The sequence below is a fragment of the Dicentrarchus labrax genome, unplaced genomic scaffold (assembly GCF_905237075.1).
Source record: "Dicentrarchus labrax unplaced genomic scaffold, dlabrax2021, whole genome shotgun sequence".
NCBI classification, from domain to species: domain Eukaryota; kingdom Metazoa; phylum Chordata; class Actinopteri; family Moronidae; genus Dicentrarchus; species Dicentrarchus labrax.
In genome coordinates this window covers 4,796,785-4,811,682 of record NW_026136714.1, presented here as the reverse complement: position 1 = coordinate 4,811,682, position 14,898 = coordinate 4,796,785, and the positions used below count along the sequence as shown (strand labels likewise).

At 40.6% G+C, this 14,898-nt stretch overlaps 1 protein-coding gene across 1 annotated transcript; it reads left to right on the top strand.

Annotated features, from left to right (window-relative positions):
• Nucleotides 1-574: 574 nt before the first annotated feature.
• Nucleotides 575-14,360, top strand: tbx5b (T-box transcription factor 5b). Its single transcript, XM_051422851.1, is given in 10 exon segments — nucleotides 575-1,109; nucleotides 2,045-2,218; nucleotides 2,514-2,608; nucleotides 2,842-2,961; nucleotides 4,611-4,758; nucleotides 7,082-7,234; nucleotides 9,123-9,214; nucleotides 10,071-10,238; nucleotides 10,240-10,322; nucleotides 12,112-14,360. Coding segments are annotated over 9 exon segments (1,614 nt in total). The 5' UTR covers nucleotides 575-1,109; nucleotides 2,045-2,050; the 3' UTR covers nucleotides 12,699-14,360.
• The last annotated feature ends 538 nt before the right edge of the window (nucleotides 14,361-14,898 follow it).

Below are 14,898 nucleotides of genomic sequence, written 5' to 3'. Positions count from 1 at the left end.
GCACTGACAGGAATCTATAGTCTGTTATTGATTTCTTTTTAGTACCCTGGGCCAACAGGTAAAATAAATCCTGCCATTCTTTAACAGGTATCTTCTTTTAAATTGTGGGATTGGAGATGAGTTACCTCAAAATGTGGGTAAAATAGATAATAAAATACCTCTTTCTCCTTTTCATTTCCATAATTTTACCTATAGTCTTCCTCTTCCTCTCACATCAAAAGGTTTAATGAATGCGTGAGTAAAATATTCCAACTTTCTCTGACTTTAACAAACAATAACTTTTCTTTGATCAATCAGGACAGATTGATTGATTGATAATCCAGATTTTTTGGGGGGAGAAAAAGAGTCAACAGTCATTTTGTGGTTTGTGTGATGTGAAATCAAACGAGAAAGCTATAAAGGATCAGCTCTCTCTCTCTCTCTCTCTCTCTTCTCTCTCTCTCTCTCTCTCTCTCTCTCTGACAAACAGACTCTGAGAATCAATAAAAATGCTTTTGAAAAATAAATCATCCTCGACTGATTGCGCGTGCGTGTGCGTTGGTCTATGTTTGTGTGTGTGTGTGTGTGTGTGTGTGTGTTTGTGATTGGCCAATGTCACAGCCGTGATTTGGGGTGCAGATACCGATGCGTCGTGCAGACCTATGGGAGCGCCGGAAAGGCAGAAGGGGGAGGGCAGAGAGTGTGAGGCGGACTCCATTTGTAATGAAGCATCTGATGAGGGGTTCAGATCAGGGCTGCCACTAAGTCAGTGAGGGCAATAAAGAGAGGGGCGATATAAACGAGGAGGAAATTACATCCGCTTTGAACGGGATTCAGCGTCCACAGCAGCCGGCTGGAGGCGGGAGGCAGCGGAGCGGACCGAGCCGCGGGTTGCGCGCAGGGAGACGGACAGTGGAGCCAGAAACTAACCCGATGATATTTCAGAGCCGCACATGGAACATGGTGGATTTTTGAGAACCGACACCGCAACATCTGGACAGTTGGATTTAAAAAAAAAAAGATAATAATAATTTAGTGGACATCAAGGCAGGCTACTAAAACAGGCTGCAGAGCGCGCAGGAGCAGGATGAGCGTGTTTTCTGCAGGGAGAGCAGAGAAGTGCGTTTGAGGTAAAGGCCCTCAGGGAGACCATCCAAAATATATATACACTCACACACTCACACACACACGCACGCACGCAGATGCCAGACACAGGCTGTGGTTAGCTTATTTGATGTCAGTGATATGCACTTTAAGAGCTGCTTCCATTTTTAAACAGCATGTAGGCTGTAGTTTAACAAAGAGTCCAGCTGTTGTAACACTGCGAGCTCCACTTATCCTCCCGCATTAAGGTCGAAATAGAAAAAGATGATTACGAATTTTTATTTTGACCACTCTGACTATAATACAGTCTGAAATCTGGTTATTACCACATAAATATGCATGATGATACGGATGTTAAAGTTCAAGTTCATGCACATTTAATTGCCTTTTTTAAAACTTATTTTTAAATTCAACTTTTGGTACAGTGCACAGAAATAAAACTAAATAATAATAATAAAACCTCCATCCTTGGTGCTGTGTGACATTATGACCCTATGTGTTAAATTGTACTATTGGCTCTATTCATTATAGAATCTAATCTCATTTTCACAAAGTGGAAGTCTGTAATTAGGTTATTGGATCAGTTACAGTGTCAACATTAAGGTCCTCTGTGTGTATCCAAAGCCAGTACAACAGTTGGCGTTGCTTATTGTCCTGTCGGTCGCAGAAATATCATATTAAATATATTTTTTTATCATAATTCTGACTAATACTGACACTAATTTGCCCCAAAAGACATGTTTCAGATTATATTCTTTGTAGTTAATTAACTGTAAGATGCTCATTGAAAACCACTAACTCTATTAAACAGGAAACTATTTCTCATTAAATTTTTAACACGAGCAAAAGCGAGTGTTATGTGTATATCAAATGCACATAATACATAATACTAACCTGTGTGTGTGTGTGTGTGTGTGTGTGTGTGTGTGTGTGTGTGTGTGTGTGTGTGTGTGTGTGTCAGTGGGACATGGCAAACGGAGGGGACCAGTTCGGCCTTGCAGAGCGTCCGGACTCGGACTGCATGGATTCCCCAAAAGAGACCAAACATGAGAATCACAGCTACACCTTAAACTCACCAGCTTCCCCGCAGACCGCGTCCAGCCAGCAGGTACCGGCCTGTACCGCCGACCACAATGTAAATATTGATTATTAATTATTGATTAAAACGCATAAATAGTTTGGAGGTTTTTTTTGGGCTCCATAAATTAAATCAAAAAAAATGATTGATGCAAAAATATTCACCTCGCTGTTAAATAACTTATATCATAAACAACATTATCATTAGTTCAGAGATATAAATCACTCTTACTTAAATTTAAATTATATTCTCAGAAATCTAATGGAAGTGTGTTTCCTTTTGGGGGCCTGTGTCCTGCTTTAATGTGACTTTCTCTGCAGTTGTAGTGAGAACTGTTTATATTTTGCTGCAGGGGATGGAGGGAATCAAAGTTTTCCTTCATGACAGGGAACTTTGGACGAAGTTTGATGAAGTGGGAACTGAAATGATCATCACCAAGGCTGGAAGGTAGGAGGAAGAAATCACTGTGTGTTGACTAGAGATGTTTTTAACTTTGGGTAAATTCAATTTGTCTGATTTGATGCTAAAACGCTGCAGTGAATGGATGATATAGATTTTTATGAATCTCAGATGTGGCCCAACAATGCTGCATTTTATTATATAACTTCAGGTGTTTTATCATTTAAATCTGTCATAGAAAGAGGGAATATTGATATTTTTCTGGCCGTCTTCCCCTGTAGGAGGATGTTCCCGAGCTACAAGGTGAAGGTCACAGGACTCAACCCAAAAACCAAGTACATCCTCCTGATGGACATCGTCCCGGCGGATGACCATCGCTACAAATTCGCAGATAACAAATGGTTCGTACATTCCAACATCTGTACACAAACTAAGATTAATCCACAAATCTTCAGAGTGGTGTTGGCTATTAGAGCCGTGCGGGTCAGCCTAGTATTTGTTAATGATAGTAAACTTTTAAACATCATGCGTTTTACGGAATGAACGTACACAACCACCACTAGTCCAAATAAATAAATAAATAAATAAAATAAGCCTGTTTTTTCCCACATTTACGCACAGTATGCCCATTCCTATACTTTCTTAATATGTGCGCCAACGTGAATTTTACATTATAAATCTCAGCCTAAAACCTCTAAAAAACCTTTGGGTAAGCCGTGTCGCTGTGGGGTTTTTACCCTGCTCTCCATCCTCGCTTTCTGCACCGTGCAAAGGTCCTTCTTGCAGTCTGGGATGGCCTAGTTCCCCGTGTTTACCCCCGTGCCTGCCCGCCGGTTAAATCAGAAGGGTTCACCGGGCGGACAGACGGCACGGACCTGGATTAAAGTCTCTCCCATTCAGTTGTGCTGCGGGGAAAATCCCGACTCTCCACTGAGATCCATCAATGCTCTGCCTCTTCAAAAGCATCAGACACTGGGTTGTTATCACGTAACGGGCCGGAAACGGGAGTCTGTGGATGAACTGTGACACAAAGTCTCAGCTCGGAGCTAATGGAGGCGCTCCGTGTTTATAGAGATAAGTCGGTGGTAGCCTGGAGGCTTTTATAAAGGAGGAAGTTGGGTGATTGATCCCTTCTACTGCAAAATATATACAGGCAATTATATTTTTTAATATTCTCTTATTTTTTTTTGTTCATTTTTGACAGGTCATGTTATTTGACCTTTAGGCGTTACAGACTCAAAGTATCTTATTTGTCCTGATAGATGGCCTTTTTTTATAACTGTTATTATGAGTAAATATCCATGAGATATTAAAGGATTTTTAATTAATTTTCTTCTACAGTTATAAACTAGTATGATCCCCTGACTGAAGAGCATCAGATGGACTTCTTTTGTTTCTTTTTTTACACCAAAGCAGCACTGCATTGTTTTCAGACTCAAAACTACTTTTAAAACACAATAACAATATTTCTTCAGGACCTTTATTGTTCGTTCAGAGCTGGAAACGTCTTTGGTTATTTGGTTTTTCGTATTACAGCCCGAAACTCGCCTCCGCGCGTTGAACAGGTTGATTAAAAATGAATGCGCTGAACGAAGCCCACTCAAACAGGTTGTCCTCTCTGTGTCTGCTGCTAGAAGGCGAGAAAACAGTCCAAGTGGTTAAACTTGCATCTTTCTTGGACGTCTGAGGTCCTTGTGGTTGTTGTTTTGTGGCGATTGGAGTTTTTTCAGCAGTTAGATTAACGGCCTCACAACAAAAACAGCTCTCCAGCAGGAAATAATACTTTTCGGAGGACACCGAGTTCATTTGCGTCGACTAAGCCAAGGTCCAGATGTGGGTATCTGTAAAAACTTCATCAAAACAAGGTGCATTTTGTGTTTGTCTAATTAAAGCAGCAGACAGGCCTTCTGCAGCCGGCGGCAGTGCAGGCCGCCTGCGCCACGGGGCGCCGGGCTGAGCGCTGCACGGCCGGTCAGACAAACCACTGTGACCCAATGAGTGTCACAGTCTGACGGATTTCTGATTTTCTGCATTTTCTCGGCCTGTATAGGTCGATAACGGGAAAGGCAGAGCCGGCGATGCCCGGGAGGCTGTATGTTCACCCGGACTCTCCCGCCACCGGGGCGCACTGGAGCCGCCAGCTCGTCTCTTTCCAGAAGCTCAAACTCACCAACAACCACCTGGACCCCTTCGGACATGTGAGTCTGGCTTCTTCATAGTGTTTTGCTAATGTGGTGGATTTCTGTTTCTGCACACAACAAGAAAATATTCTAAAAAAAAGTTGAATAGTGGCCCTCAAATGTTTCGGCTATAACAAAAAAAGGACACAAATCAAACATTCCCTACTGGAAATTGTTTATTGGCCCATCAAAGAGCCATAATATGCATTTTAGATCATTAACCCCGAATGATGTTTTTAATTTAAGAAGAAATATTACACAAACTTACACTCACAGGTCCAGTTAGGTAGGCAGTCTCAGCTGGCTGCACATGCAGCTCATTCTCCTGAATATAACTCAGCAGACTTCACAACACAGCACAAATCAGCCTCAACAGCAGAGACTCATCTCCACCGAGCTTTCTTTCACCCCCACAGTAACACACACACACACACACACACACACACACACACACACACACACACACACACACACACACACACACACACACACACACACACTGTATTAAACTACAGGCACAGTGGAAGCAGGTGAGCAGCAACAAACAGAAAACATCATCTTCTCAGCTTTGTTAAATTATTCGTAATGATTTCAGTGAGTCTAAAGTCCATTAGCTAATACACATGTCACCGGCGGACATGTCACTGCGATTAAACTGAGCCCCCCTGGATAAACAAACGTGCTCGCGCCCGTGAGCGCGCGTATACACAGAGGGCCGTGATCCAATTAAAAACCACTTGTGGAGCAGCCGGTGTCATGGGAAATAGTTCAGATTGTGCGCTGAATGCGTAAAGTTGTTATAGTTTTACATTACTGGTGTCTCCAAACAATGTTACAGACTTCTGTTAGTAAGTGGAGACCAAGAGCAAAAACCTTCACTGGGAAACCTGATTTATTATTATCGAAAATATTAAGTAATACTAACAATATTAACAATTTAGTAAGTTAATTACATTCTTGATTAAGTAGTTTTTACTAGTAATTTTTAGTGATACTGACTTTTGTAATCTTTACTTGTACTGTGAATTTAAAAAAGAAAAAACCTAGTAAAAAGTATTAACCAGTCATGTTTCTGTAACTTATTTTCTATAACTATTAATTTCTAGTAAAAGCTGCTTAATCAAGAATGTTTTTAACTTACAAAATTTAGTTAGTTAAATTTTTATGTAGTTGGTTTCAACAAGTTTTTGGAGTTAAAAAAAACTTGTGTTACAACTTTTAATAAGTCAAATACATTTTCCCCAAAAAAGTTCAGCTGAAATAGTCAACCAGGTTAATGATCAGTGATTACATTGAATTATATTTTAAAATGTAGGCTTTATTTACATCATTTCAGATCCTTGTCTATGTGGTTGAGAGAAAACACCAAACAAATTGCAGCTTTGATTTAAAATGTTTCAAGATGTTTTTGGGGGGTAATATTGGCATTAAAATAAGACATTTAGAGTAAAACAAATAGCATACACATACCAAGTTATTTACCTGTCTCCTACATACCGTAAAATGTCCAATAAAAGCAGGGTCCTTAATGGTCTCTTTTAAAAGCCTGGTGTGGCTACCCGTTTTGACAAATAAACGCAGGTCTCCAACGGTTTGGATTTAAGAAATTATCTTGACTATAAAACCTTAAACCCACCGGGTCTCCAATAGAGGCCTAAGTCGTTTGGATTTCCTATAGAAATTATAACTTGATGTATAAATGACCTCTTAAAACCCTTAGTTGATTCAAATTTGACTATTTTTTTAATAAAAATATCAAACCCAAAATTATTTTTTTTTTTAATTTATAATTTCCGGTAAATTGGTAAAAAAAAAAGAAAGAAAAAAACCTAAGTGACAAATAATCATGTTAGTTGTCAAATTTGCTGACCAAAACTCAAGAGAAGCAGCAGTTAGAGTTTAGTTTATTTTTGTGCTAAAGGAATTAAAGGCCTGTCCCAAATAGAGGCCTGTCCCCAATAAAGGCAGGGGGAGTTCAGTGATTTAAGCAAATAAAAGCCCGGGGTATTATTTGAAGTTTTAGGGTAATTGTATCAGGCAAAACTATATTTTTCATTCATCATGCAGGACATTTGACATCAGTATTTTTAAAATCCTGGCTAAAGCCTTAACAAAACTTGATTTATTTTTCCTCTTGGCTTATATCAGTTTGATCCCACAAATATGTAAACTGTGGATCTCTGTCTTTAAAGTTCATGTCATGCAAGAAATCTGGCTACCTTGACATAAAATGGGTTTACCCTCCACCTGACCTCTTGTCCAGTTCCCAATGTCTGCCAGTGGGTTTCTGGAAGCCATTCAAGTCTGTCAACCTCACCTTCTCAATCTCTCCCCTGTGCAGATAATACTCAACTCCATGCACAAGTACCAGCCTCGTCTCCACATTGTCAAGGCGGACGAGAATAATGGTTTCGGCTCAAAAAACACGGCTTTCTGCACCCACGTCTTCTCTGAAACTGCCTTCATCGCTGTGACGTCCTACCAGAACCACAAGGTGCGCTTCACACAGCACACAGTGCACAAAAACACTGCAAGAATATAACAACTAAAACCCCACTTTATGTGTTTTTGAGAGTTCCCACCTGAATCTCTTTTTATGGATAAAACTAATGCAATTATTGGAGGTTTTAAAAAAACACAAAAATGATTACTGTACTGCTTTTTGACAGGCTGGAGCAACAGGCCGCCTTGTTATTATTCTAACAATTATAGAAATGGATCTCAAAGTCTTATGTGTTTGAATCAGAACTGTTCTACTGTCAAATTTATGAGCATTTAGATAAGCGTGTGAAGATCTGTCTTTGGTCACTGGCCACATTTAAACTTCTGTCTCTCACACACTCACATGCACACAGACGGACAGTTTTGCCTTTGTTTGTATTACTGTCCGTCTTTTGTATCCAGAAAGTCAATTTGCATCTTCTTTGTTTATGTGTCCTTACTCAGTATTTGTAAACACGTCCAAAAGTGAATTATCCGTGCGCGCGTGTGTGTGAGCACGTGTGAGAGAGTGTGTGAGTGTTGGTCTGTAATGACCTGTTTCTTTCCCTTGATCTTGGTTGATCCGGTTTCCTCGGCATCTATTAGAAAGACAGATTGCTGAAAGGTTTAAGCCGCTCTGCTGGTTAAGATTTCACAAGATATCTAACACAAATAACATAATTAAATTTCAACTATAATTTTACAGTTTATTGTTGTTCATTGTTATTTATCTTCATTTTTTAGATAGTATATCTATACAATTGCTCACTTGACAAAATAGTTGCCTAAATTCTAAAGTCTTTTATTTATTGTATAAGAATGTGTAAAAATACCAAACCCACTCACATAGAAAAGGCTCTAAAAATAGGTCTACAACAAGTATTTAATCTATCAAGGTGCATTTATTTATTTACAATAGTGGATACAGCATTAAGTTTAGAAGCCAAAGTTTATACTGTATTGTTTTATTTTTACTGTATTGTAGTTTTTTTTTGTATAAACTTAATAAAAAGAATTTTTAATAGTAGTTAAATGTATGTATATAAAAAGTGTATTGTAATAAATACACATTTTGTATTTCAAACTTTACTACTAATTTATATTATTATTATTATTATTGTTATTGTTATTGTTATTATTATTATTATTATTATTATTATTATTATTATTATTATTAGTGGTAGTAATAAAACAGTAGCAGTAGACAAAGTGACCATTGAATTAGTTTTGAGAATTTGAAATAATTTGTACTTTTCTACACTATTACGTTTGTTTAAAAGAAATCGGTTAGTGTGTAAAAAAACCCCTGAAAATTAAATTTTTTCATCATACATGCAGTAACAAATACTACTGGTATCACACTCACGTTAGTTCCAACAATGGAGTATAGAAATGAGAACTATTGAGCCAGTAGTTTGATGGAGGCTGTCAGTGTTATCAGCTCTTCAAAGTTTGTTTGGACCCGAGCTCGTGTCGGAGCTCCAGTCCGCTCGCCTGCTGCGTGATGGACACACAGCACCGAGGTTTCCCTCCATGACATCACCGAGAAAAGTTTGAAGACTTAACATCAAAGCTCCGAGCTCTGAACCTCTAAAAGCTTTGGCCTGAAATCCTTAAACCTGGCGACTGTTTGGGTAAACAGTTTATTCTGTGTCAGCTGGCGAGGACACTGTCCGTTAAAAACACCAGCAGCTGAGGAATGTTGGCCATGCAGAGCTTCAGCGGGGCTGCTTTTAACATCTGCAGACCCTCTGACGAATAGTAAACTATTGGCTTTCACTCAATGAAAAGAATGGATAAAAAAACAAATGTGCCTGTGTGTGTCTGGACTTGCATGAAACTGTGTGTTTCTTCGGGCCTGTGCGTGCTGTGGTGTAACGCTCTCTCTGTCTTGTGCTCAGATTACACAGCTGAAGATAGAGAACAATCCTTTTGCAAAGGGCTTCAGAGGCAGCGACGACAATGAGTTGCATCGCATGGCCAAGCTACAAGGGTGAGTACAGCTTTCAGTGTCTTGCGTGCGTGTTTCGCCTTCATAAGAAGCAACATGAGGGTTGTTATGATGGGGTGCATATGGTCAAAGACGTGTGTGTGCATGAGTGGAGCCAAGCGGTATAAAGAGATGTGAGCCATTGTCACCTGAAGGTTGATCTTAGCCTGAAACCTCGTCCAGAACGTGCAGCACAAACACGTCATATCGAGCATCGATAGATAGATGATATCACATTGCTGCTGGTCTGCTAGACTGTCACTGCTGATCAGCTGATGGCCCTACATGGTGCTGGACTAATCTCAATTCAAGCGCTGTTGTGGCAGGCAGTTTAGAGATTTTAATACGCCAATAGGAGAGGCTGTTACTGAGGGGAGGGAGAGGAGTGAGGGGTTGTATTAAATGCAGCACCCCTGTGTTACTGTGGTTGGTGGAGAGGAGAGCAGAGGAGAGTCTATCTGAAGTGACACACGGATGGATGTTTATTTTTAGAGCGGCGAATTATCTCACAACAGCACCAACTGTGTGAGTGTGTGCATCAGTGTGCGTGAGTGTGTGTCACTATCTCAGCAAGAGTCAGGGAGATGTGGCCCGCTGTCCCCTACATACCACAGAGTTCACCAAGAGGGCAGTGTGTACAGGGCTGAAAGGATTGAGAACAGCTAAGTTGACTTGAAAGAAAAAGGGGGAAAAAAATAACAAGAACACAAACACAACCAGGCAGAATTTAATCTAACAGAAATACCTGTACAGAATCAGGAGAGGCAGATTTGCGCAGAATACCTGAAGCCATAACAACATCAAATGCAAATTGTTGCTTCTGCTGTAATTCTCAGCTCACATCTCTTTTCTGTTTCAGTAAGGACTTCCCTGTGGTCCCTCGCAGTACTGTCCGTCAGAGAGCCTGCTCCACTGGTAGTCCGTTCAGTGGGGAGGGTCGGGGTCTGCGGGGCTCCCCTGAAGCCGTCGGGTCCCCCTACAGCTGTGAGAATGGCTTGAACAGCAGCAGTCCCCAGGAGCTGCTGAGCTCCCCCCCCACACTACATCCTGCCTCATCCTCACCTGCAGCATGGCCAGCAGCAGCAGGTGTACCACTGCACCAAGAGGAAAGGTAGGAGGAAGCTGTGTGTCTCTGCCTTCAGTGCACTGTGGGAATGAACCTAAGCTAAGATATAAAAAGGAATTCCATTAGTTCGCTCCCTGACACAGGGTTTATGTATTCCATGTATTGGAATACTTTTTGTAATAGTGGAAATAATTGTGTATTTTTCTCACCTGAAAGTTCATTATTAAAGTCACAATTGTGACTATTATTACATCGCCTAATGTTTCCTAATTCAAGTAAGAAAATATCACTTAAAACACGAACTGGTCATTTCTGACTCCTCCAATTTGTGCAAAATAAGTGTCTGTTTGCAGGTTATTTGCAATATTTGAAGGTTAAAGGACCGTTACAGTGGTTTTACATGTTATTGATTACAAATATCCATACTCACTGTTACCGCTAACTATTGTCGGAACTTTTAAGCTTTAAGATTGATTACCTAACTCTCAGGCAGCTAGTATGAAAAGCAAGAATAATCACTGTGAAAAATCGATTATATATTTTTTTGTCAGTTGAGTTACAAAGGCACACTCACATCATCCTCTTGACAATGCCGTTGCTGCAGGGACAATTTTGAAAACTCGTCCTCTTGGTGGTCCCAGATTTCAGAGATGGTGGCCAGAAAGCTTTGCATCCATGAGATAAGTTTTGAAATGTTGATGCTGAAGGGTAATGATGATGACTACTGTATGTAACATGTAACCAACTAAAAAAAAGATACCCTTTTTAGTGGCTGCCTGGGAAATAAATCTGAGAAGATTTACACTAATTAGTGCTGTGACTGACATTCAGTTTGTGTTTGCAAACTGTGTAATTAGCATCAGATTTACTGAGGCAACAGCTGTATGAACATTTTAATGTCTGGTCATTCACACATGCGTGCATGGATTTATTCAGACATATTAATCAACAGCTAAAAGTTAATAGGTAAATAACAACCAATGACTGTGCCACAGCTTCTACAGTGTAAGTGTAATGAGATTGAAAATACAAAATAATTATATTACAAAACATTTGGCTGGAAACTCAAACTGAGAAACTTTATTTGAGTGACACTTAACTGATCACTTAACTAATCAGTCGTTCAATCGAAAAAACAAGACCCTACATGCAGAATTAGTCTGAAGCAATGGACTTTGCTACTTTGCAGAATGGCCTGCACTGATGACGAGTATAAACACTTTGTAGTTAATTGGGCTGGGTATTGTTTAAATGTATAAATGCAATACTCTTATAATTGCAAATAACTATGTTTTTTAGTATCAAGACCAAACTAATATATTTTCACTTTATTTTTCTATCTAACCTTTTTATTTATTTAACATAGTAGTAAATGTTGTATAAACACAAGGCGGCATACAAATAAAATGTAATCTAAAATCGGTAAAATCTGATCAAAGAATAAAGTGAACTTTAAGGTGTTTGAAACACTGTGATTTAGTCAAATATGCAACTTATACAAGTGTGATGTAGAAACTTGAAGCTGCCACATACACTGAGAGAACGATTTTAATGTTAAAATCCGACTTTTTTTTTGTATAAAACCACATCAGATACACATTATTACTCCAAGCACTATTTGTATATCTGTCTGAATAAATGTCTGGAGGGGATCTTTAAGTCAAACTAATGCAACTTTTCCTCATGTGTACATTTTGTTCTCGTCTCAGCTTCTTCAACTGTATAATGCGGGAAGTCAGAAATTCTAAGCTGGAACTTTCCCAGTTCTCAAATGTCATTAACGTCAAATGGAAAATCAACACAATATCTTCTCTCTGTCCTGTTTCTCTTGTAGTTGAGGAGAACTGCTCTTCAGGAAACCGCCAGCATCCGTACAAGAAACCTTTCACTGGTAGCTCACCAAGTGAGGGCGAGTCTTACTATCACCCCTCCTCCTACCCTCCTCCTCCACCCGGTCTCTCCAACAACCCTGCCCTGGGTCTCACTGACTCCCCCTACAGCTCAGACATGGGACAGCGTCAGGCATGCATGTTTGCCGGCTCAGAGCCCAGACTGGATGAACTCAACTGTGCATCCTGGTCATACACCTGCCCGCTCCCTTCTGCTATGACCCCCATGGAACCCTACCCGCCTTACACCCCTCATCCTCCCTACAGCTCCAGCCCTCAGGGCTCTCGACTCAGTGCTATAGCCCACCAGAGCTCTCCGCCGCTGGGAGAACACATCACCCACGACCCCTACCAGAGCCAGAGCTCTGGACCTCCATCTCAGAGCTCCCAAAACATTCACAGCAGGCAGCTCAGCCCTCCTCTCAGAGAGTATCATCGCTACACGCCCAACCTGTCTCCTCCTCTCTACCACACACTAGAGACACACACACACATCAGGTGTGGAGTCCCAGAATGGAGTGCAGCCTCTTAACTGAACCAGAGTGGACAGAGATTCCTCGTCTCAAATTCAATGACCCTTCTTTCTGCTCTTCTGAAAGATGCTGCACCGAATACGGACTAAATGTGATATTACCTTTGTAAAATACTTGTGAAAAGTGTGATTTTGTGCTGTGTGAAGAGGTGTCATTGGTCAGTTATGTTTCTCCCTCGTGCTGGATGGAGCAGTGGATCGTTAAAGACTTGGACATCCATGACTCGTCAGATGTTAAAAAAAAAAAAAAAAAGAGCAGCACAATCAAAGTTGTACTTTATTGTCTTTAAATAACCCAAAGACTGGTGTCACCCAAATGTTTGCACTGTGAGCCCTGTTAAGGCCAGACCGTGAGCAGCACTAGGCTGTTTTCCTCTCAATGACTCCCACTCTCTCCATTGTGAAGGATGTAAATTGTAACCCACTGTCAGACAGGCAGTAACATTTACTGACCAAAATAATCTCAGCAGAGCCTGAGGGAGACATATTTTTCTTTAGTGGAGCAAAGCACAGCTCCGTGCTCAGTCTCAGTGAAGGAGAAAAGGCATGAGTTGTCTGTGTGTGCGTGTTTGTATGTAAAACCCATGTCAGCTCAGCTCAAGGATGCTATGAGTTAATTTCCAATGAGACAGGCAGTAGTAGCTCCAGGCGCTGCACCATAGAGATAAACAGTTTGTTTAGACCACGCTACAGGCTGAAGGACCTGTAAACAGTTTCCACTGCATTCTGGGTAAATGCACTACTCAGCGTCATGCAGCTGTCACCGCTGTCCTCTTAGTCACCCCCAGCTGACCAATCAGCGTTCCCCGTTCACAGAGAGCCAGCCAATGAGCGCACTCCTCTCTTTTATCCCCAGCTGACCAGTCAGCGCTGGAGTGCCGCATGTTTTATGTGTGCGTGTGTTGTCCCATTTTTGTTTGTTTCTGAATTATTCATGAGTCCAGTGTTGATCCTTGACATGCGAGGATTGCTCAGCAAACACAAAGAATCAGTGCTGTAAATGTGACAATGTTTGACCAATTTGTTCAAATATTCTTTTTTAGTCTCTCTGTTTTGAATCTGAATGCTCCCTGTCACCTCCATACAGTATTTCTCCATTGCTTTGAGAAGATTGTGTTAAAAACATTTCCCTACAGATTTGGGTAGCATTACTTTCTTCCTTTAAGCTAACTGTAAAGAAACATTTTTGGCACCCACTGTGCAAAATAGAAGCAAGCTGAGATTTTTGGTTTATTTTTGTGTAATGAAGCAGTTTTTATATCTTTGCCCAGGTGTTTTACATGCAGTAACATGTGAGAAGGTGCTCTAACTTTACAAACCATCAGTATGCAGAAAGCAGATCCTCATCATTCCTTGATATGTATTTGATTTGTGTGTGAGTGAGAGTATGTGTGTGTTAAAATGAGATTTTTTTATAGCCTTGTTCCCGCTAATAATATTTATTACTCTAGATTTGTAAAGATTAGTTTGTTGTTAACTTGTGCAACAAGACGGTATTGTTTGGAGATATTTGTTTCTCTTTGAAAGTTTGTTTCTGTTTTCACCTTCCATCTCCAAGTGGTGATAAATAGTTGTGATAAACAAACACAATTTTCTGTTCTATGGAAATAAAGACAGATTTATATACCGAAATGGAATAAATTTTAGAGATTTTTTGCGTAAGTCAAGTGGTTGTAGTGTTCTTCTTTGTGAGTAGACAACAAACACAGCAGAGACAATCTATTAACATTCCCAGCGGGTTATTTTAAGTATGTTCAGCACCTCGTGAGTGGAAACTCTTTTAAGTGCAGTGCAGTTTATCAGTTCCAATGCATGTATCAATATGAAGGACCTGATAGCAACAGTAGCCTGCAGCTTTTCCCAAATGCATGTTCCAAAAGTGTCCAACGGTCTCATTCAACAATGTAGAGAGTATGGTTTAAAATGTAACAGTGTGTACTCTGCTGTCTTATCAAGTGTAAGGGACCCCAGTGTCTCTAAGTCTTGCACTCAGAGTGGTGTGGGTGCTGGGGTGCTGTGCATACCTTGTCCGCCTCCTCTTATCTCTGACAGGTTGTTTGGCACCTCCAGTCTCCACCAGCTGGACCCCTTCACTGACAACCTGCTGCCCAGGGAGGGGTGGGGTCTGCCGGGATGCAGGACAAAGAAAGGTGGGGGTGTGTTGGTGGTCCCCCCTTTTCTAAGACTCCCCTCCAAACCG